The sequence below is a fragment of the Cloeon dipterum genome, chromosome 1 (assembly GCF_949628265.1).
Source record: "Cloeon dipterum chromosome 1, ieCloDipt1.1, whole genome shotgun sequence".
In the NCBI taxonomy this organism is placed as follows: domain Eukaryota; kingdom Metazoa; phylum Arthropoda; class Insecta; order Ephemeroptera; family Baetidae; genus Cloeon; species Cloeon dipterum.
The window spans coordinates 39,693,815-39,715,921 of NC_088786.1; the positions used below are offsets into that span (position 1 = coordinate 39,693,815).

At 36.1% G+C, this 22,107-nt stretch overlaps 2 protein-coding genes across 2 annotated transcripts; both read right to left on the bottom strand.

The window, feature by feature from the left end:
- Positions 1 to 4,005: 4,005 nt before the first annotated feature.
- LOC135942982 (uncharacterized) lies at positions 4,006 to 4,481 on the bottom strand. The gene is made up of 2 exons (XM_065489356.1): positions 4,180 to 4,481; positions 4,006 to 4,123 (listed from the first exon to the last, which is right to left on the bottom strand). The coding sequence occupies exons 1-2, from the start codon at positions 4,446 to 4,448 to the stop codon at positions 4,006 to 4,008; spliced, it is 387 nt and encodes a 128-aa protein (XP_065345428.1). The 5' UTR covers positions 4,449 to 4,481.
- Positions 4,482 to 7,892: 3,411 nt separating this feature from the next.
- LOC135942985 (transcriptional repressor CTCFL-like) lies at positions 7,893 to 20,881 on the bottom strand. The gene is made up of 4 exons (XM_065489370.1): positions 20,876 to 20,881; positions 20,130 to 20,822; positions 8,463 to 8,694; positions 7,893 to 7,987 (listed from the first exon to the last, which is right to left on the bottom strand). The coding sequence occupies exons 1-4, from the start codon at positions 20,879 to 20,881 to the stop codon at positions 7,893 to 7,895; spliced, it is 1,026 nt and encodes a 341-aa protein (XP_065345442.1).
- Positions 20,882 to 22,107: the final 1,226 nt, after the last annotated feature.

Genomic DNA, 22,107 nt, shown 5'->3' on the forward strand with positions numbered 1-22,107 from the left:
TGTTTATAAAATTTAGTTTATTATTTTAACGTAAAAATAAAATGGCCAAAAAATATTTTGAAATCCAAATTTTCATCACAATTCGGCGCAAATTTTTTGGTTTAGTTTTCAGTGTTAATTTTATTTTAAATCTAATTTTTACAAACAAACATCTGATTTACACTGCTCTCGTGGATCATATTATTTAAAATTAAATGCAATTATTTCGGTTTATTAGTAAAGTCTTAAATAAGAAAAGCTTTTAAAAAACCGCGTAGCATGATGAAAATGAACAAATAAATCGGCATAATTTTCTAGAATCTTCAAAACGCTTCTCAAAATTAAAATTGGATTTTTTCAAATATTTAATTTAATAAAATAAATGTCTAATATATTTCATAAAATTACACAGTTCTTTCACAGATAGGTGGCTATATCAACAAATCCCATAAATTAATTCAATTCTTTCATGATTTTGTGCATCTTTACGATCGTTGCGAAATGAGGAAAAATAATTCCAAAATTTACTCTATAGGGAGAGAAATTTTTGATTAACAAGAATTTTAGCTCATATTCTCTTAAAATATATGGAAGGATCCATATTAAGTGAACCCCTGTTTGGCAAGTGGTCTTCAGATCTTGATGAAATTCGGTGGAGATGATGCCCTAGGGAACCTAAGTTAAACCATAAAATATTAGGTCAAAATTCCAAAAATTGTTCATTTTACAGGGGTTCAAAATTTGAGATTTTTGAAAAAGGTGATGTTTTCGGCGATTTGTAACTTGGACTCTGTTTATAGTAAACACAAAAATTAGGTATCCAAAATATTTTACGTTTGATGCCAAACAACTTTCCCACGATGACCAACTTCGTAGGTCAAAGGTCAAGGTCACTAAATTGGGGTCAAACTTTTCAAAAAAATCCCACATACCCAAGTACATAAAATTTGGGAAATTCAAAATAGCCAAAATGTGCCTCATATCCATGGTAACAACATATAAAAAATTGGCGATACGTTTTTTTTTTCGTTTTCGAGATATTTTGAATTGAGTGTTTAAAATCGATGTTTTCCGAGTCTTCTGATCATCAATAAAAACACGTTTTCCGCTTAATCTCAGCTTCTATGGGTCCGATTTACAAAAACCGCACACCGTTTGATACGTAATGACCTCCCCTAGGTAATGCAAGTGATCATAAGGGTGCCCACCCCCTTCAAACCCTTAACCACCCCCTGGAAATCCGAAAAATTAATTTTTTCATATTTTTAACCTCTATCTCGACAAATTAAGCGTGACACCAATCAAGTATGTCGCAAAATAGTTACAATAATAAATATTATTATTTTCTTTGTAGAGGAAACCTTAAAAAAAATAAAATTGCTAATATGAAGATATTAAAAAAATTATTTAGGTTTATTTTAAAATAGCGTTATATTTGGTTTTAGTTTATTTAAAATAACTTGATTAATCTTTATTTATTAATATTTTAAAAATAAATTAATAAATGCAACCAATTCAAATATCTGAAATTGCACACAATATGCACCAAATTATGATGGTTCTACATATTGTATTGGTTGCATTTATTTATAATAATAAAAGAACAGTGTGAAATGTTAAATTTATTTTTAAAATATTAATAAATAAAGATTAATCAAGTTATTTTAAATAAACTAAAACCAAATATAATGCTATTTTAAAATAAACCTAAATAATTTTTTTAATATCTTCATATTAGCAACTTTATTTTTTTTGAGGTTTCCTCTACAAAGAAAATAATAATATTTATTATTGTAACTATTTTGCGACATACTTGATTGGTGTCACGCTTAATTTGTCGAGATAGAGGTTAAAAATATGAAAAAATTAATTTTTCGGATTTCCAGGGGGTGGTTAAGGGTTTGAAGGGGGTGGGCACCCTTATGATCACTTGCATTACCTAGGGGAGGTCATTACGTATCAAACGGTGTGCGGTTTTTGTAAATCGGACCCATAGAAGCTGAGATTAAGCGGAAAACGTGTTTTTATTGATGATCAGAAGACTCGGAAAACATCGATTTTAAACACTCAATTCAAAATATCTCGAAAACGAAAAAAAAACGTATCGCCAATTTTTTATATGTTGTTACCATGGATATGAGGCACATTTTGGCTATTTTGAATTTCCCAAATTTTATGTACTTGGGTATGTGGGATTTTTTTGAAAAGTTTGACCCCAATTTAGTGACCTTGACCTTTGACCTACGAAGTTGGTCATCGTGGGAAAGTTGTTTGGCATCAAACGTAAAATATTTTGGATACCTAATTTTTGTGTTTACTATAAACAGAGTCCAAGTTACAAATCGCCGAAAACATCACCTTTTTCAAAAATCTCAAATTTTGAACCCCTGTAAAATGAACAATTTTTGGAATTTTGACCTAATATTTTATGGTTTAACTTAGGTTCCCTAGGGCATCATCTCCACCGAATTTCATCAAGATCTGAAGACCACTTGCCAAACAGGGGTTCACTTAATATGGATCCTTCCATATATATATATATATATATATATATATATATATATATATATATATATATATATATATATATATATATATTATAATCCATTGATTTGAATATATTTTTAGATTCCAAAGAGTTAAATTTCAGAAGAATTTTTTACACTAAACAAAACAAAATATACTGAAGTTTTTTTCAATTTAACACGCTTCAATTTTTTAGAATAACGCTTTTTTCGTTTTATTTATTGATTAATGTGCATCCTGACAAAATGGTGATAAAAACCTTTCCTTTTCCTAAACATTTTCGGGCACTTGTCACAATAGAAAAAATTACCCTGCGGACAGACATGCTTTTCAAGAAGTCCTGAGCACTTGAATTTGCACTTGCAGTGGCGGCAAGTCTTGATGGACCGATGTTCATACATGGCTCGACGGCTCATCTCGTTATCACATTCTGCGCAACGAACGTATTTGTGCGATCTGTACTTGTGAATCTTGAGAATGGATTCTGAGCCAAACAATTTGTTGCAATCCGCACACTTAATCGCCTTTGGGAGATGCATGTATTGCATGTGCCGCAGCATGTATCTCTTTTCAAAAGTAGAAAAGTCGCAATGGTCGCAGCGGAAATTAGGGGTTTTGCTGTGAAATTTTCTCACGTGGTGATTCAACTTCAAACCCATGTTGAACGATTCTCCACACTCTTTGCAAATATAGGGGTTTTGTTTGCAGCTCTTCCGATGCAGTTGATACAAACCAGAGCACTCGAATTTGATTTTGCATTTGGAGCAAACAGATGGCTTTCTGTGCTGTTTCTTGAGTCCGAGAGCCACGTCCAGGCCACAAGATTTGCACTTGTTGAACGTATGATATTGTTTGTTGTGAATAGTAACCAGGAATTTTGAGCCGAATTTGGAGTCGCAACTGTCGCATTTGAACATCTTTGGGAAGTGCTTCGCCTGTTGGTGTTTACTCAAAATGAGCTTCTCAGTGGTAAAATACTTGCAATGCTCGCACTGCAAAAGATTTCGTTTTATGCCTTTTTTGTGCAACGAGTTGACATGGAGAATCATTTCAGACTTGGATTTGAAATACTCTTTGCAGCCGTAATGCGCGCACGCCACCAGTTCTGGATGAATGCGTCTCATGTGCTGCTTCCACAATGTTCTTGAGGAATATAATTTTCCATTTTCACAAAAATTGCAACGAAAATTCTTGCTTTCGTATGGTTTTTCACGTTTGTCGTGTAAATCTTGCTGCATGTGCAGCTCTTTTTCCTCCACGGTGTGAAAGTAAGTCATGCAGCCCCGAATTCCGCATTTGATGGCTTCTTTGTGCATTCGTTTGACGTGTTGTGTCAGCTGGTCGTATCTCTTTCCACAGTAAAGACACACTTTACTGCCACATTTCCTCTTTTTAGGGATTTCCTTTTCGTATTTGGCCAGATCAATCTCCTCCAACTGCACCCAGCACTGTTCTACTTCTCCAACTGTAAAATGTGGAGAATAAATATGACACCGTTGATTATTTTAATAAAAATTCCCTACCTGAATAATTCTCCCGAAGAACCTTAGCGTTTTCTTCCAAATCAAGGTTTTTCGGCCACCAAGCAACAGCCTCGTCTCCAGACTCATCCCCAAACCTACAAAAACACGCGTCAAAATCCAAATCGATTTTATAGATGGTGAAAAAACTCACTCTGCCTGCCAGATGCAAAAATAGCAGATCAAAGCGTCTTCTTCGACCACGTCCGGCAGGTTTTCGTCTTCTTCCGTCAGGTTCATGACCTTCATGGCCCATTTCCTCAGCTTGAACCTGTCCACCTGCGACGCGAGGACGTGGCCGTCCGACGTCGGACACTCGCACAGTCTGCACAGCGCCTTTTGAATGGCAGGTTTCGCTTCTCCGACTCTTGGCGGCTGCATCTCTCGACTCCTCAAGCTTCTGGTTCTGCAATGTCTCTCCATGTCCCATGTCTCCACCCAAAAAGGTTGCGTTAATTTTCAATGCACAGTTAGTTGCTTATTGGGTCGGCAATTAGAAACGAGCAAACTTATTCACGCGGAACTTTTGCTGCTTACATTATTTGCATCTCCCTGTGATATCGTGTGTTTACAAGCAATACATCCGTTACTCCTGGTTACTCCGCCCACGTTCGCAGTTGTGTGTGTGATAAGGAGAAGAATTATTTCAACGTGTCGTCTGTTTTCCGACATGTATCATTATTTTTTGTTTACATTTAAAATAAAATTATTTTTTTTAATTGATAATACTGTTCACTAGATTTAGTATTTTACTTAGAACTTGTAAATTTGATTGTTGTTTTTAACTCCTTATCTTACCTTGGTCGTGTTTTCAGAGGCAACCAATCAGCACCGCACACGTTTGCATAGGTGTGTGCGACAATGAGAAGAATATTAGTAACTAGTATCTCTGTGTTTCCTCGTTTTTAATTATTTATTGTTTTTCTTTTAAAAAAAATTGCAATTTAAGTTAATAATTTTTTAGAAAAAACTTGTTTTTATGCTTTTAAACTAAAAAATTCGATTTCTACTATAAACTCCTTATCTTTCCTCGAACTGTTTTTGGAGGCAACCAATCGCAGCGTTCAGCGTGGTTCAACGATTTTTGATTCGCGGTCTCATTTGTATTTTTCCACAGTTTCTAACTTATTTTGACGCGAAAAAATTGGATTTATCAGAAAAATGTAGATAAACCTGAAACTAATAATGTTTTCTAAAGCAAAAAATTGGCAGATATCCTGGTAAAAACTGCAAGAATTGCGTTTTGTGCTTTAATCTTAAAAGAAAAAGTTTAAATTAATAAATTTTTGTATTTGACAACTTGTGTTTCTCCTCAAAAAATGGCCTTAATTTAGAGTTTACATTTTAGGCCCAAATGAGCAACGAAATTTTTGATATTTGATGATTAGTAAGATTTTTGTAGGGTTTTTTAATCCGATTTAATTTTCTTACTCCACAAGAAACAAGATCAGGTGACAGCTCCTCGTCGGCAAGGTTCTTCTCGCCGTCGACCAGCCACTCGGATCCTTGCCGACCATTTGTTCTTTTAAAAATCAATCCCGCTTTTTTTTACAATTTTATTAGCAGACGTGAAATTAAATAAAATGGTATCCATGCAGTTTTATTATTGTTTTTTTCTATTTAATGCAATAAAATTTGCAAAATTTGCAGGAGCTCAAAATTTGAGACATATATATTACATTTTATTTGCATTCATATTAATCTTTCTTTATTTTCGCATAAAAAAATAAAAAAACGTTTTACATATATTTTATTTGGCGCATTTATGCTTGAATTAAATTTTTAACTATATAATTAATTACAAAAATACAATTAAAGCCGAGAACTGACAGGATTTTCTATGAAAATTGCCAGAATATTTAAAATTTATTTTGAAATCAATAGTTTTGGCCAAAAAAGTATTTCGTTGGTACCAATGGGAAGCTGAAGATTGGACCTCTAACATATATGTCAGTACTAAACAGGAAAAATGAACAGATTTTGAGAAATTAGCGGATATACATTGCATGCTCTCTCCAGTGGTCACGTGACCCAGGCGAGCGCGCTGATTGGTTGCTGATCGCTCCCACTGTTAGCGTGAAGTGTCACTATAAGACTCCGCTTCATGCTGGTGAGCTGAAAGTTATTTTTTATTTTTAAAAATTGCAGAATTTGGAAAGGGGTGGGTGTTTGGCCACATTAAAATTCAGCAGTTGATAGTAGCGTCAAAAACAATCGATATTCAGAAGGCTGATTACATTTAAAGTTTTTTCCTTGTGAGCAAATTTTCTCGAATTTGTCACGATCCAAAAGACAAAATTAGTACAAGTAATGCAAATTATGTCACAATATTGACGAAAGCTTGCTTCTTTTCGCGCATTTTCACGTGACTGTTTGTTGGACCATACTCCACCTATTTTTCCCGCCAAAACGAAAGGCTATTTTCGGAAATAAATTTTATTGGAAAATATATTACAAGTCTAGCCGATTCAGGACGAATTTTCGGCTGGTGCTCGCTCAACAGCTGCATCGCAGCAGCTATTTAACAAAACAAAAGTTGAAATCATGCAATTTTACAGTTTCAAAATAGTTTGCGAAAAGAAAAACAAAACAAGTCGCATGATAACAACCAATACATCACTTTTTCTTCACTACATTTTCATCTCACAGGTTTTTCAATTTGCGTGGCAGCTGGTAACACAGCGAATATGATGTTTGAGCAAAATATTTACAATCAATTATTGATCCAACTACTGTTTTTAATTGAATCAGTCTTCAGCAATATTGGTACGTCTGCTCAGTGTGAAAATCGCCATCCTAAATATATTTTTCTCATTTAACAAGTAAGATTTATCAATTTTATCAATAGGCATTTTGTTCCAAAACTTAAAAAAATTCACTTGAGTTTTTTGGACACATTTCATAAAACTCTTTCTAGCAGGTTTTTTAAAATCGTCAAGTTTAAAGTGCCCCAGGAAGTAATGCCATAATTTGAATAACAATGAACTAGCGAAAATAACGAAAAATACATAATTCATTTCACATAATACGGCATATAAGATTTAAAAAAATTTCACAAATAACTTCTTACGTAATTTCTTTGAAATGTATAAAATATAAAATATGTGGTTTCCACGTAAAATGTTGGTCGACAATAACTAATATAATTCTAAGTATTTAGTCAATCCCACTTGCGTGATGTTTGAGCAATTATAATTTACCCAAAAACTCGAGGAGCATATTTCGGTATTGTGGCACACAATTTCTAGAGATAGATCAGCTCTCATACTCGGTTGGAAAATAAGCATGCACGGTTTTTCAGTATTTATGAAGAAATCATTATCGTGACTCGTGACATTCAACCATAATCCGACTGAATTACCGACGGTGTGCTTAGAAACATCGTCATAGACGCTATTTAAGGAGAGAGGAGAGAAAAGCTCTACTCTCGCCTTAGTTAAATAAGTTTGAGTGGTCCTGCTGCAGAACCTGAAAATGCAGATGACATCTTCTTGCTCTTCCTCTTTTCCTTCTTGTCAGTCTTGCTGGTCTATCGCTTCCGGGCTTTGCCAAACGTTTTGATGTAATTTCAGCGAAGTACCAACACACGATTCTTTGTTCACTTAAACTCTTGCTTAGTTTAGTTCCAAGAGTTTTGTACTTAATCCACTAACACGGTTAGATTTTCAAAACCTGATCCTAAGTTTGTGAAGTTTACACAAGGCGCGTGAAGTGAGACTGTCGGAGTGAGCGTTTAATCGGAAAAAAGGTCGGGCATGCTTAGGTATTGAACGTTGCTCTCGGATCTCTCCCCGGTAACAATTCGAATGTTCTCAGCAACACAACCGTGCCCTTCATTGTTGGAATCGCTCGGTGCAACTCTGTTTATCACCAGAAATTCACTGAGTTCTTGTGCGACACACGAGTCTTGATGAGCAACTGCAGGTTGAACCAAACTTGATGAGGCTTTCCTGCCAGGACACCTGACGGAAATTGGAACTTTTAACTTTAATTGTGAATCACTGAATTATAGTGAAAAAAATTCAACAACTTTCTTGGCATACCATTTATTTAAAAAAAAATAGAAGCATTTTTTACTTATTCAAAGATTTTGATCGCATTTCAGGAATTTTTCTTAAAAATTCACACACACCGCGTGATAGATTTTTATACGAGATATGTATTGAATTGAAGCTTTATATGTCTTACCTTTTCTTTGCATCATTTTTTTCAACGCTGTTTGCCTGGCGTTTTTTTGTGGCCACTGCTCCCGCCTTGTAGGTTACGATCCTTTTTCGTTTAAGGGAAAGGCTTTTCTTATTTGCGCGTAGTAAATCTCCACGTTCTTGAAATACGTCACAAACGTCAACTTTTCCAAACTCAGGCGTTGAGTTCATAATTTCTAAAACAATAAAAATTATTAAACAAAGTAAATTGAAAAAAAGGAAAATAATTCACCTTGAATGCAATTCAAGGCTTTTAAATCAGGACGCGTGCAACCTTCGTCGCTGGACCTGAAACTTTGCTTTGCCATGTTTTCATCTTGGATGACATAGGCCAACAGTTTGAGCGCCGTCGTCTTGCCACAACACGCGAGCTTGCTTGGATCCGAGTCCTTGACTATGTCCTCGAAACATCTAATGGCTTCACTAGAGACACGAACTTGATGATTTTTAATAATTTCTCGCAACTGGAAATTTTAACAAAAAAAATGCACTTATCAAAATGAAGCCAAAAGGGGGTTTAATATTGACATACTTTGGTAGACATCTTGCAGAATTTTAAAGCAGAGCACACACAGAGGAAACTGAAAAAAATCAAATAATTAGTTATAGCAGGAGATTCAACATGTTGATTGCAATAAACAGAAAAATACACTTATTAATCTGATATTTATTTTCCCTACCAAAACTTTTTCCTGTAAAAGTGGGATTAAATTTGATGTAATATGGGAATAAACCTGTAAAACGTCCTAAAATATGGATTTATACTGCTCTAAACGCCAGATCTAAACGGATCCCCGATTTTTCTCTAAACGGGATTTATACAAAAAGGATAACAATTGGTTAAAACCCTCTAAACTGGATTTAAGAATTGGATAAAATTTAGTATTAAGCAAACTGGATGGGAGAGTCTAATACACACATACCACACGGCTCAGCGCGCAGTGTGTAAATGATATATGCTAATCTAGCACTTCACGCGCATTATGAATTGTTTTAATAAATCAAAATATGCATATATATATATATATATATATATATATATATATATATATATATATATATATATATATATATATATGGCAAACACACACCTGCAGTATTTGTTTAAATGCTGATTTAATGATTATATTTTAATTTTGGTATCGAAATTTTTATTCTATAAAATACATTATTACATTAAAAAGTTTATCTATATAAATTTGATAATTAAATTTAATTAATAGTTTAATATTTATTTAATTTTACTGTTTTTAATTTACTATTATAAATATATACACACACCAAGAATGTTTTACTTTAATTTCATTTAAAGGAATTCAGTTAAATTATATATGTATTAATACAAATAGATTAAAATGATTTAAATTTTAAAGACAGAAACAAACCCGGAACTATGCAACCTGCGTTGCATTGTTGCGCCACAGATATGCCTATATTGCCAGTCAGTAAGAGGGTGTCAATGAAGTGTTAAATTTGTAAGATGGTTCGAAATTATGGCCTGTAGGATGCGTTAGTGTTGCCGTCCGTCGCTTCGATCTCTCTTTTTAATATTACGGGGCAGCGAGGTTGGTTTCTCCAGCCGGCACAATACATTCGTTCGCGCTACATGAACAAAGCGTGGGTAACAGCGGGATGCCAGGCGAGGGAACAGGGTCAAATAGCCTCCTCGCAACAAAAGAGACTTAAAGAAACAAAAATCAAGTCGACCAAAACTCCAAGTTAAGGATTTTACACACTCTGGCAATGAGTGATTTTTTACGATTGATTAAAAAATATTATATACGATTAATTCTAATACTCGTAATCTAATTTTGAATATTGTTTCTATTTATAGTTTAAGATATTTGAGCAATTAGGAATAAATTTAATTTGTTGATGAGGAAGTAAGACGATTTTCTTCGTTGATTAAATTTGAGTGTTTCAACTCAATTTATGAGAATTTAGTAGGAGCCGAGTTGCGTTAAGACAAAATTTTATTTTCTAAAGGAAAATTCTGAATTAGCTTCAAAACCGCACTAATGCTTTCGTAAGTGAAATTTTCAAAAATTACGACTTGCTTTTTTGTTGCTGTGCACCTTTCCAGCATGCCTGAATTAATTTTACGAACGGCATTTCTAGCGTTCAATTTGCTGGCAATCTGCATGGAAATAAATAGCAGCAGGCAATTAATCCCTTCAATAATACAATCTTGATTGTTATTTGAAATGCCAGATTTACCGAAATCGGTTTGATTATTTAATTTAAAAAATTTCCTTCGTTGCACGCGCGCGCGGCAACCTCTTATTCTCGTGAAACGTACAGCCAGGCGCGGCAAATAGACACTAAAAATTTACTTATAATTTAGAAAAAGAAGCTCGCAATTAAAAGGTTTGAACCTTAAAAATAAGTGTATCATTTAACTAAATTAAAGGTGAATTTGAAATATTATTTATTGCGCTTGGTACTTATCAAAATCGGAATTCAAAGTTTGAATAATTCATTATAATTTGAAATATTTGAAGAAAAATATTGCTTCATTCACACAAAAATTGTAACAATTTAAGTTAACGTGTAGTGTTGTCAAGCCACTCTTGGTCCATTTATTTGGATTGACTTTTTCTTAAAATAATTGTAAAATTGACTTTTTTTATTATTATCTTCGCTCCTGTTGGATTTAGCTAAATGATGAAAATAACTTAAAACGTTAAGAATATAAAATGAAATAAAATGTTTCAAATTCGAAGGGTCTACGTTGATTAGCACCGGAGTTACCAATTTTTAGATTTTGAAGAAAAAATCTGTGTCTGTTCTTGAGTGAGAGCAACGCGGCTTGCACGAGAGAATTGGTTTTATTCAAAATATCACTTTTGCCCAAGTTCCTCGTTCTCTATCATATTGATTTAGGTTATTTTTTCACACAAGATTTATATCAAAAAGTTCGTATCGATTTTATCGAAAAAAGTTCAAACTTTTTAATTATTTTGAATTTAATTTTTTGAGGTGAAGTTATTGGCTGTTTTAGTAGATTCAATAAAGCATACAAAATTTTGCGAACAGCACGAATATGTGGGAACAAAATTCAAGGGTTGTTTTCCCAATCCTTATGCTATTCAACTAAAAAATAATTAAAAAGAAAATGGGACGAACATGAAAAGCTGTCAGGCTTAATATCTTTGCAATAAGCTATTGGATTAACACCATTTTAGTCAATTTGAGTTTCAATTCCAATTTGGAAACGACTAATAATATTTTCATCCACCTCCAAGGTCAAGGTCAGCCGCTGCCCTCTTGACAAATTCTATGCCCTTCTAATGAATAGAAGTTTCTTTGGGGCGAGAGAAGAAATAGACTGAATGTTTTGTTTAAAACAATTATAAAGACCGTCAGATTTAATTCTAAGTGACGTGTGGCAATTAAATTATAAATTTCAGCTCATGGTTAGTAATTCACAATCATACTCAACAAATATACAAATTGGTCTTCAATCGACGATCTTCAATGGAGCTAATCTCATCTTCGTACAGATCCGATCCGAGCATTAAACATCCTAATGATTCGTCCTTAATTAACAGTAGTAGCTGGTCCATGTCCACGCTACAGCCTATCGGCCAGGTTGCAAAAATTAATTTGAACATCAGTTCAAATTACAAAGGTACGCAGATCCGCATCAAAGCGTGCGTCATTTGTGGACATGGCCCGTCGTGGCCATTCCACCTTCAACGAGCTACGTGCTGCACTCGGCCAGACACGCACTCCCAATGCCAGGCTTGAGCATTCGCTCTTGCCGGCTCACAAACATTCTAATAGTGAATTACAAATATTTCCAAACATATCCCTCAGATGGCGAAACATATCAATCATACAAGAAATTAAACGAGTGATATACAATTACTCGTTACACCCTTATTTTTTAATATTTTGGCATTTTATCGGAACAGTTCTACTAGTCAAATTTAAATTCAATTTTAATTAACCACTCTGAGAATAGTTGATTTTGAGATAAAATTTAACTCGAATAGCAAGCAGTGCTGGCTCGAGAAGGGAGAGATGCTCTTTTGTCACTTCGTGTCCTTCGCGCGGCTCTTGGCCCGCTCGCCTGCATCGCAGCGGGTGACAACAAAAGGCTGTTTCGCCGCGCATCTGGCGCTGTGGCGCATTGTGGTTGCAGGCAAATCGGCCTAAGAGCGGGCACTCACCTCATCGAGGGGTGTTTGAGGGAATAAAAATTTTGTCAGGGATGTACCGGCCGGCCATGTGCAACAACACCATTCAAGTCAGTTTCTTTCATTGAGTTGCACGAAGTGTGTATCGAATAAGCCGACCGACAGCCTCCCGCGTTTTGCCGGGTCAGTTTTAGCGCGCAAAAATGGTTCCGCGGAAGAGCATACAACGCCAGGCTTCTCTTCAAGGTAAGAACTTTTCACCAATCGCACTTAAAAATTATTTTGAGCTTTGTCCTGAACAGAAAGGAGAAGAAAGAAAATTTCGTTTTGCCGCTGATCGCACCCGCGCCGGGTTGCACATCGGAGCCACCGCGGCCCGGCAGCAGAGACCCAGCTACGCTCTTATCTGAACCCTGACCGGCCGACCCTGGGACCCTACCCTGACGAGAAGGTAAAAAACCTCCGTGTTTTGAATTGCACTGTCAGAATCGCACATCCTGCACCACCAAGAGTGCCGGCAAAACGGGTTATTTTTCGTCACCCGGGCTGCGCGCAGCACGCAATTTTGCTAAAATATTAACCCGGCGCTAAAATCTCTCAGTTGGAAGGCTGCTGGCTAATGATATATGCGCACAAAACCATTGTTTGATAAAAAGGGGTCGCACACCAGCAATCAGCCAAGGTTGCCCCGCAAACCTTTAGTCTGGCCGGAGTGGAAAATCAACCAAGCATTTGATCATTTGATGCCAATTTACTGGAAAATTCATAATTCAATAGAGATTTTTAGATAGAGAACATTTTTTTCCATAAAATAAATTTTTACATATTTTCTGATTAATTTATAAAATTATTTTGATATTATTTGTGTCCATGATTTATATTTCCTCTGTTACTTCCAGGTTGCTACTCATTGACGTAAAGGAGTACAACCCTGAGAAAATATACCAACTTACTTTTTCAACAACCTGCCCAAACGACTCAAAAACTATAAAAGTAGGTGAGCTTTTTTCCTTGTGAAGAATTTCGCAAGAAAATAAACTAATGCACATTTAATTTTTGTACTAAAATTTTGACGATAAATTGTTAATTATATTGCGTTAACCTCTCTTGAAAGCAGAATAAGTTTTAATTTTTAATTTTTAAAAATTTATTTCTAGCGAAACTTTATATTAAAATGCAATTATTTTTTTTCAGCGTTCGTGATAGGCTATTGTAGCGTCAATGGTAGATCAGGGAAAGCTGAGTTGCAGAGAGCCATAACAGCCTGGAAGAAATTTGAAACCACTCAACGACGAGCGCGTGAAAACTGAACTGTAGTTGTGGCTAATTCACCAGATGCATAAACCCTAAGTGTTCGAAGCCGCCAATTAACAGATGGCGCCACCGTAGACTTTCGATTTTAAGGCACTTCCGCTGCGATTTTAGACTCAATCTAGCTACTGTGCATTCTTTAATTAATTTGCTATTTTTTGACGTGCTGAAAACCAAAATCGGTTCAGTCAATCGCCGTAGAATCGTGAAAAACTATTTTTGAAATAAAAAAATATTTTCCAACGTTTCTACGGCGAATGGCTGAACCGATTTTGGTTTTCAGCACGTCAAAAATTAGCAAATTAATTAAAGAATGCACAGTAGCTAGATTGAGTCTGAAATCGCAGCGGAAGTGCCTTAAAACCACTTAAAACAAATTTTTTAAGAAAGTCTTTGGTTGCGCCATCTGTTGGCGGCTTCAATAACTAAGGGTGTATGCAACTGGTCAATTGAAATAAATAATAATCATCCCATCAATACGTGCAGCTATCATTTTGATAAATCACCTTTTCTAGTAAAGCAATAATAATAATAAATGTATGCAACCCGCTTTGAATTAAGAGGGTTATGCAACCAGCTCATCGTGTTAAACGCCGTTTCTAGCCTGAAGGGTGAAACCGGTCCGAAACCGCGTTTCAGACCATTTCGGATGGTGCAATTTAAGCACATAGTGTTTTGCTATACGTTTCCTGCCCTGTTTTGTTACAGTTTTGAATTCAAAATTTTTGTTATATATTTATAATAAGAAGGACACACTCTAATTGTTAATAGTCGGAGTGTGGGTCGGGTCACGTTTCAAACCATCTCATGGACTTATTAGCTATCCGCAGCATTATTTATTTTATTTTACGCTTTCCCGTCTCCGCTTTTCTCTAAAAAGCTTTCTCTGCCAACCATATACGTTCTCTAGCCAATTTTCAAATCGGAGCACGGCTTACTATTTGTACTTTGAAAATCACCTCATATATTTCGGAAATGAACTGAAATACCAGTTCTAAAAATATTCTTACCGCTTGTGTTGCAGAGGGTGCGAGATCACACACGTAGAGAGCGAGCGAGGGCGAAAACACGACTGCGACGAGCCTGATGCTTGCTTTTACAGGAGAATGAATGCTCCTTTCAGTATCCCCCTACGTCGATGCGACGCTCTCCCAATTTACCACCCACGCTGTTGTTATTCTTCGGAATTCCTGCGCCTATTTTTCGTGATCGGACAATGCGTTGTCGGCTGACAATGAGCCGCTTCTCTATAGTCTCCATCAAAGCGTGGATAAATGTTTCTCGAATATTCTCTCGTTTATAGTTGAATGGTTGGCTTCAGGCATTTTCTTTCCCTTCATCGTTCCCATCCACATCGAAACGAATTTTCCATAAAAGCTGCTGGAAAGCGTTGCAAATAACCATTATTGACATCCCTTTTGCCTTTGCAATTATTTGTTAGGGGGAATCAGGAAAATCCATTTAAATATTTCAAGTCTAGCCCAACGGAATTCTTTCTTTAGCATTATTTTTATACAAATAAAAAAATGCTTTGTTATATTTTTGCTGGTCAAGGTGAAAGACAAAGACAGTGAATTGTGCTTCTAAATTGGAGTTGTTTGGTTTTTATTTCTCAAAATGGAATTGGTTAGCGCGGACGAGAGACTTGTGTATAAAAAACGACACCGCCCACGTTCACAGTAGTGTGTGCGACAAGGAGGAGAAAATTAGTAAATACTATCTCTTTTTTCCTCGTTTTTTAATATATTTTGCTTAATTTTTTTTTAAAAATTGCTCTTTAAGTTTAATAATTTTTTAGAATAAACTTGTTTTTGTACTCTGAAACTTAAAAATTTGGTTTGTTCTATAAACTCCTTATCTTACCTCTATCGGTCTTTTTTGGCGGCAACCAATCAGCGTTCAGCGCGAGCGTGGTTCAACGCTTTTGACTGGCGGTCTCATTTGTATTTTTACAAAATTTCTGACTTATATTTTGAGGCAATAAAGTTTGATTTTTGGAACAGTGCAGAAAAACCTGAAACTGTTAAAGGTTTTTAAAGCAAAAAATTGGTGCTTAATATTTTTAGAATATAATTGTTGAATATCCTGGTAAAAACTGCAAGAGATGCGTTTCGTGCTTTACTCATAAACTACAAATTTTAAATTAATTAATTTTTTGTATGAAATCTGCGTGTCTCCTTAGAAAATAAAGGCCTTAATTTAGAGTTTACATTTTCGGACCAAACTGAGCTATGAAATTTTTGAAATTCGATTGCAAAAAGTGAATCAACTGAAAACCGAAATTCTTATATGTATTAGACACATCTTGCCTGGTTCCATTAAAATTGCGCAACTTTAAAAAAACCAAACGTGAATTTTCTTGTTGACAGAAAGGGTAAAAATCAATTCCCCGCACAGAAAAATATGTTCCAAAGTTAACCCTAGGCTATACCAACTTCACCAAAGGTTAACCGCCAGGAATGACTTTTTTATGTCCCAAAGTTAACTAATGTCACGCTTTTTCTTGTTCAAGGTTAACCTTTTTGGTTAATCAGAAAAAATATTCCTGGAATAACCCAGGAATATCCTTGGAGAAGAATTATTTTCTGCCTCTTGGATTAACCCTGGGTTATTCTTGGAACAATATTTTGGTTAACCTTTCGATTATTCTTTGAGCAACTTTAAGCATGACATAAGCTATCCCTGGATTATTTTTTAAAGTTAACCCTAGATTGTTCATAGAGAATAACCCTGGAATATTATTTATTATTTTATTTTTATTTTTTGCTTTTATTTAGGATTGTTGATTTAAATTACAAAAACTTTATTCTTTATTACTTAAAATATAGCATAATTTATTTTTATCCAAACAATTACATACATATTACGAAAAATTATGGAAAAATTACAGTTTCCGCCGGGCTACACAACTCGCCAGTTCCTGTGAGACTCCCATATTACATTTATGTTGGATTCTCATAAGAACTGGCGAGATGTGACAATGAAGTCCGGCAGAAACTGAAATTTTTCCATGTATATTTATTTATAACGTGTAGCGTGGGTTCACAAAATCCTCGACGGTGATTGGCTCATGCAACGCGCGTTCACCCTGCGCGGATCAACGTCCCTATCTTTTCCCGTATATTTGCGAAATTAAGCAAAAACTCAGCTCAAAACACCGGGGGCGGGAACAGACGACAGCTGATTATATGGAGTCTCGAATATTACGGCGGGAACATTTAAAACTCAAAATGAAATAACCTTGGCAAATTTATCGTGAAATTTGCCCAGTAATTGCTGGCAAATTGACAGATAGATGACCCATCAGGTAAATGGGAATGGAACAAAATGCGCGGGAATCGGCATGCCTCTTATTTGACGCTTCTGATTGGCCGCTAGACTGATTCCTGATTGGTCTTCATTATTTTGACGCCATCTTGACTTCTGACCGGCGGAAACCAACACAGATCGAAACACGGCCACCCCGGTGGAAATTACGACCGCGCAGAGGGTTGTGATTTGGGTCAAACTTGCGCAGTAATGAGTTTAAGACGTCATGTGAGACGAAGAAGCGATCTTATTAACATACTGCGCAGCTTCAAAATGGGCGTGTACAGAAACAAATATAAAGTTTGTTTAAGCAAAAAGCCTCAATTTCAAAGCCATCTTCCCTTCTGACTTCTGACCAGTGGAAATCAACAGAACGAAAAATAAAACAGGGTAGCGGAACTTTTCAATTTAACATGTTGCCAAATTTCTAGAATAAAATTAACTAATTTTTCTATTGATTTGTATCCTTCTCTTTACGATCCTTGTGTGAATTTAGAGGAAAAATTTGCATGGTTGAAAAATAAATCGTACTTTTAGGGAAATGAGACCAATTTTGATCAACAGGCCTCTTACCCGCACAGAAAAATATGTTCCAAAGTTAACCCTGGGCTATACCATCTTCACCAAAGATTAACCGCCAGGAATGACTTTTTTATGTCCGAAAGTTAACTAATGTCACGCTTTTTCTTGTTCAAGGTTAACCTTTTTGGTTAATCAGAAAAAATATTCCTGGAATAACCCAGGAATATTCTTGGAGAAGAATTATTTTCTGCCTCTTGGATTAACCCTGGGTTATTCTTGGAACAATATTTTGGTTAACCTTTCGATTATTCTTTGAACAACTTTAAGCGTGACATAAGTTATCCCTGGATTATTTTTTTAAGTTAACCCTAGATTGTTCCTAGAGAATAACCCTGGAATATTATTTATTTTATTTTTATTTTTTTGCTTTTATTTAGGATTGTTGATTTAAATAGCAAAAACTTTATTCTTTATTACTTAAAATATAGCATAATTTATTTTTATCCAAACAATTACATACATATTACGAAAAATTATGGAAAAATTAAAGTTTCCGCCGGGCTACACAACTCGCCAGTTCCTGCAAGACTCCCATAATACTTTTATGTTGGATTCTCATAAGAACTGGCGAGATGTGACAATGAAGTCCGGCAGAAACTGAAATTTTTCCATGTACAAAATTTTCTAACACGCCGGTATCGTTTATCTTGAGGCCTAACTCAAAACTGAGGATCGCGGCAGCCGTTGGCAAATAAGCGTCCGACGCGTCCTTGTCTAGCCGATCCAGGCAATCCGTCCGAACCGCCGGCTGTCCGATTGTCCTTCACTATCACTTTTGGCGTCTAGCGATGTCCGATGTCCGTTAAAACCGTTAAAACACTTTGAACTTAAACTTTGAACGGCCGTTGACGACTCGCTTGCGCTTGACTCTTTCGTTAGACTAGGGAAGTAGGGAAGAGAGCGAAGCAGGAATTATGGAAGTGGAAGTCGCCTGCTTGTTCTTGCCTGTCTGTCCTGCTGCCCGTCGCCCCCTCCCCCGCTCCATAACACAGTCAGGCAGAAGGCATTCCATGCAAGCGCGTGCATGCTTGTGCAGCCGCCGCTACCGCGCGCAGAATAAAATCGTCCTTTTAACCCTTTTTTGTCCTTCGTCAAGACCAGATCTGTGTTTAAAGATTTGCCCGTTTGTCGTTAAATTTAATTAGGAAAATTTATTTGGCTTTAGTGATAGTAAATAAGTTCATTTAAATGAATTTAAAGCAAAGTTTCAACTTTTGACTCTGGGGCTTCATAAATTTTAGTTAAATAATCAAAAAATTGTTTGGTCGTAATATTTTAATTAAATACAACATCAAAAAATTATAAATAAATATTTGCGAGAATATTTTTTGCGCGTACAAGTTTGATAAATCTATAAAAACGTGGAATGCATGTATTTAATTTTTAATAATTAAGAACCGCTCGAAAAATCTGGGGAAGTAGTTAATTATTCTAGTGGGCATCTTGAAGAAATATTCCTGGAATATTCATTTGGTTAATTTTTTAGGTTAACCCTTGAATGATCCAAAAGAATATTTCTGGAACATTTAATAAGATTAATTTTTTGGGTTAACCCTGGAATGATACAAAAGAATATTCCTGGAATATTTATGCATGGTTAATACAATTTTCACCGCCAGGAATATTCTAGGGATATTCCTGATGATTAATTTTTAGGGTGAACTTTAAATAATCTGTGGCTAACCTGGAATAATCGTGGAATAATCTTGGATTAATTTTTCGGATTAATCTTTTCGGATAAAAATCGAATAGCCCAAGATTATTCCGGATATTTTTGGAATATAATTTTCTGTGCGGGTAGAGTTTCTCAAAAATAGAAACTGCATAACCTGGAAATTATGCTTGTTCCTAATTTTTAGACTGAATTTCAAGTGAAAAGAAATTTTGAGTCAAGCTATATATATTTCAAGTCAATTGAATCGAACATTTTTTTTAGATAAAAAATAGTTAAATTTCACAAATATTTTTAAAAGCAATTAACATATACTGGAAGGTTTCTTTAATTCAAAAGGCAACAATTTTTTAGAATGCCGCTATTCATTTTATTGACTCGTCAATGTGCTTCTTGACAATATGAACGTACAGTTGGTTCTTTTTCCTATAAATTTTCGGGCACTTGTCACAATGAAAATTATGCTGACAGACATGCTTTTTAAGAAGTCCTGAGCACTTGAATTTGCGCTTGCAGTAGCGGCAAGTCTTGATGGTCCGATGTTCATACATGGCTTGACGGCTCATCTCGTTATCACATTCTAAGCAACGAACGTATTTGTGCGATCTACCCTTGTGAATCTTGAGAATGGATTCCGAGCCAAACAATTTGTTGCAATCCGCACACTTAACCGTCTTTGGTAAATGTCTGTATTCCATGTGCCTCACCATGTGGCTCCTTTCATATGTGGAATAGTCGCAATGGTCGCAGCGAAAACTCAGGGTTTTGGGGTGAAATTTTCCCACGTGGCGATTCAACTTCCTAATCAAGGTGAACGATTCTCCACACTCCTCGCAACTATAGGCGGCTTGTTTGCAGCTCTTCATATGCAGTTGATACAAACCAGAGCACGTGAATTTGAGTTTGCATTTGGAGCAAACAGATGGCCTCTTCTGTGGCGTCTCTTGAGTCCGAGAGCCACGTCCTTGCCACAAGATTTGCACTTGTCGAATTTATGATATTGTTTGATGTGCTTTCCAAATGACCCTTTCGAGCCGAATTTGACATCGCAACTGTCGCATTTGAACTTCTTTGGAATGTGCTTCGCCTGTTGGTGTAGCACCATCAAGTGTTTCCACTTTGTGAAGTACTCGCAATGCTCGCACTCGAAAAGATCTTGATTTTTGCCACGTTTGTGGAATGAGTTGACATGGAGAATCATTTCAGGCTTTGATTTGAAATACCCTTTGCAGCCGTATTGCGTGCACGCCACCAGTTTTGGATGCTTGCGTCTCATGTGCTCCCTCCACGATTTTACTTTGGAATACAATTTGATGATTACACAATATTTGCAACGAATTTTCCTGCTCTCGCATGGTTTGATCTGTTTCTCGTGAAAATCCTTCTGCATATGCCGCTCTTTTTCCTCCTCGGTTTGAAAGTAAGTCGTGCAGCCCTTAATTCCGCATTTGATGGCTTCTTTGTGCATCATTCTGATGTGCTGCCTAAGAACGTTGAATCTCTTGCAGCAGTAAAGACACGCTCCACTCTTTTTAGGGATTTCCCTTTCGTATTTGGTCAGATCAACCACTTCCAACTGCACCCAACACTGTTCAACTTCTCCAACTGTCAAATTTGGAGAAAAGTTACCACCATGATGAAATTTTAATTAAAAATTCCCTACCTGAATAATTCTCGCGAAGCACCTTGGCGTTTTCTTCCAAATTAAGGTTTTTCGGCCACCAAGCAACAGCCTCGTCTCCAGACTCATCCCCAAACCTTAAAAAAACGCGTCATAATCAAAATAATTTTATAGATGGTGAAAAAACTTTTACTCTGCCTGCCAGATGCAAAAGTAGCAGATCAAAGCGTCTTCTTCGACCACCTCCGGCAGGTTTTCGTCTTCTTCCGTCAGGTTCATGACCTCCATGGCCCATTTCCTCAGTTTGAATCTGTCCACCTGCGACGCGAGGACGTGGCCGTCCGACGTCGGACACTCGCACAGTCTGCACAGCGGCTTTTGAATGGCAGGTTTTGCTTTTCCGACTCTTGGCGACTGCACCTCTCGACTCCTTAAGCTTCTTGTCCTGGTATGTCTCTCCATGTCTCCACCCAAATGGTTTTCACCGTTAAATTGCTATGCCCAGTTCCTGATTGGGTCGGCTCGGAAAAAGCAAGCGAATTTTTTCAAGCGGAACTTTTGCTGCTTGCATCTTCCTGTGAACACATGTGTTTACCGTGTTTAGAAGCAACACCTTCGTTACTCCGCCCACGTTCGCAGTGGTGTGTGCGACAAGGAGAAGGAAAATTTCTGCTAGTTTATATGTTTTTTCAAGTTTTTTAATGTTCATTTGTTTACGTTTTTATTTCTTTTCTCTTTTGAATTAATAATTATCTAAAATAAATTTAGATTTCGACTTAAGAACTTCAAAATCCAAGTTATGGTATTAACTCCTTATCTTTCCTCTATCATGCTTTTGGAGGCAACCAATCAGCGTTCAGTGCGTTTTGACTGGCGCGAAATCAAGATACTTAAAGAATATTCTCAATCTCATTATTTGTAATTATTTTTTACGCGTCGGGAGTCGGGACATAATGAATGCGCTTCAATGCAACAGCGGGAAAATGGTGTACATCCACATAATTATATTATATATTATGTCAAAAGTAGACATCTGAGATCTAAGCCGCCCAAATTTTGATCGGTATGTCTGGCATTCCAACAAAATGGCTATATATACATAATTATATATATACTTGGCTGGAAGCCATAACCTCCGGTTTTCGACCGAAGGATATGAGATATCCCGTTTTGGGACTGAAGTGTGTACGGTTCTTTTTTTAAATTTCACACGGGAGCATAGGGATCTCCGGTTTACGGT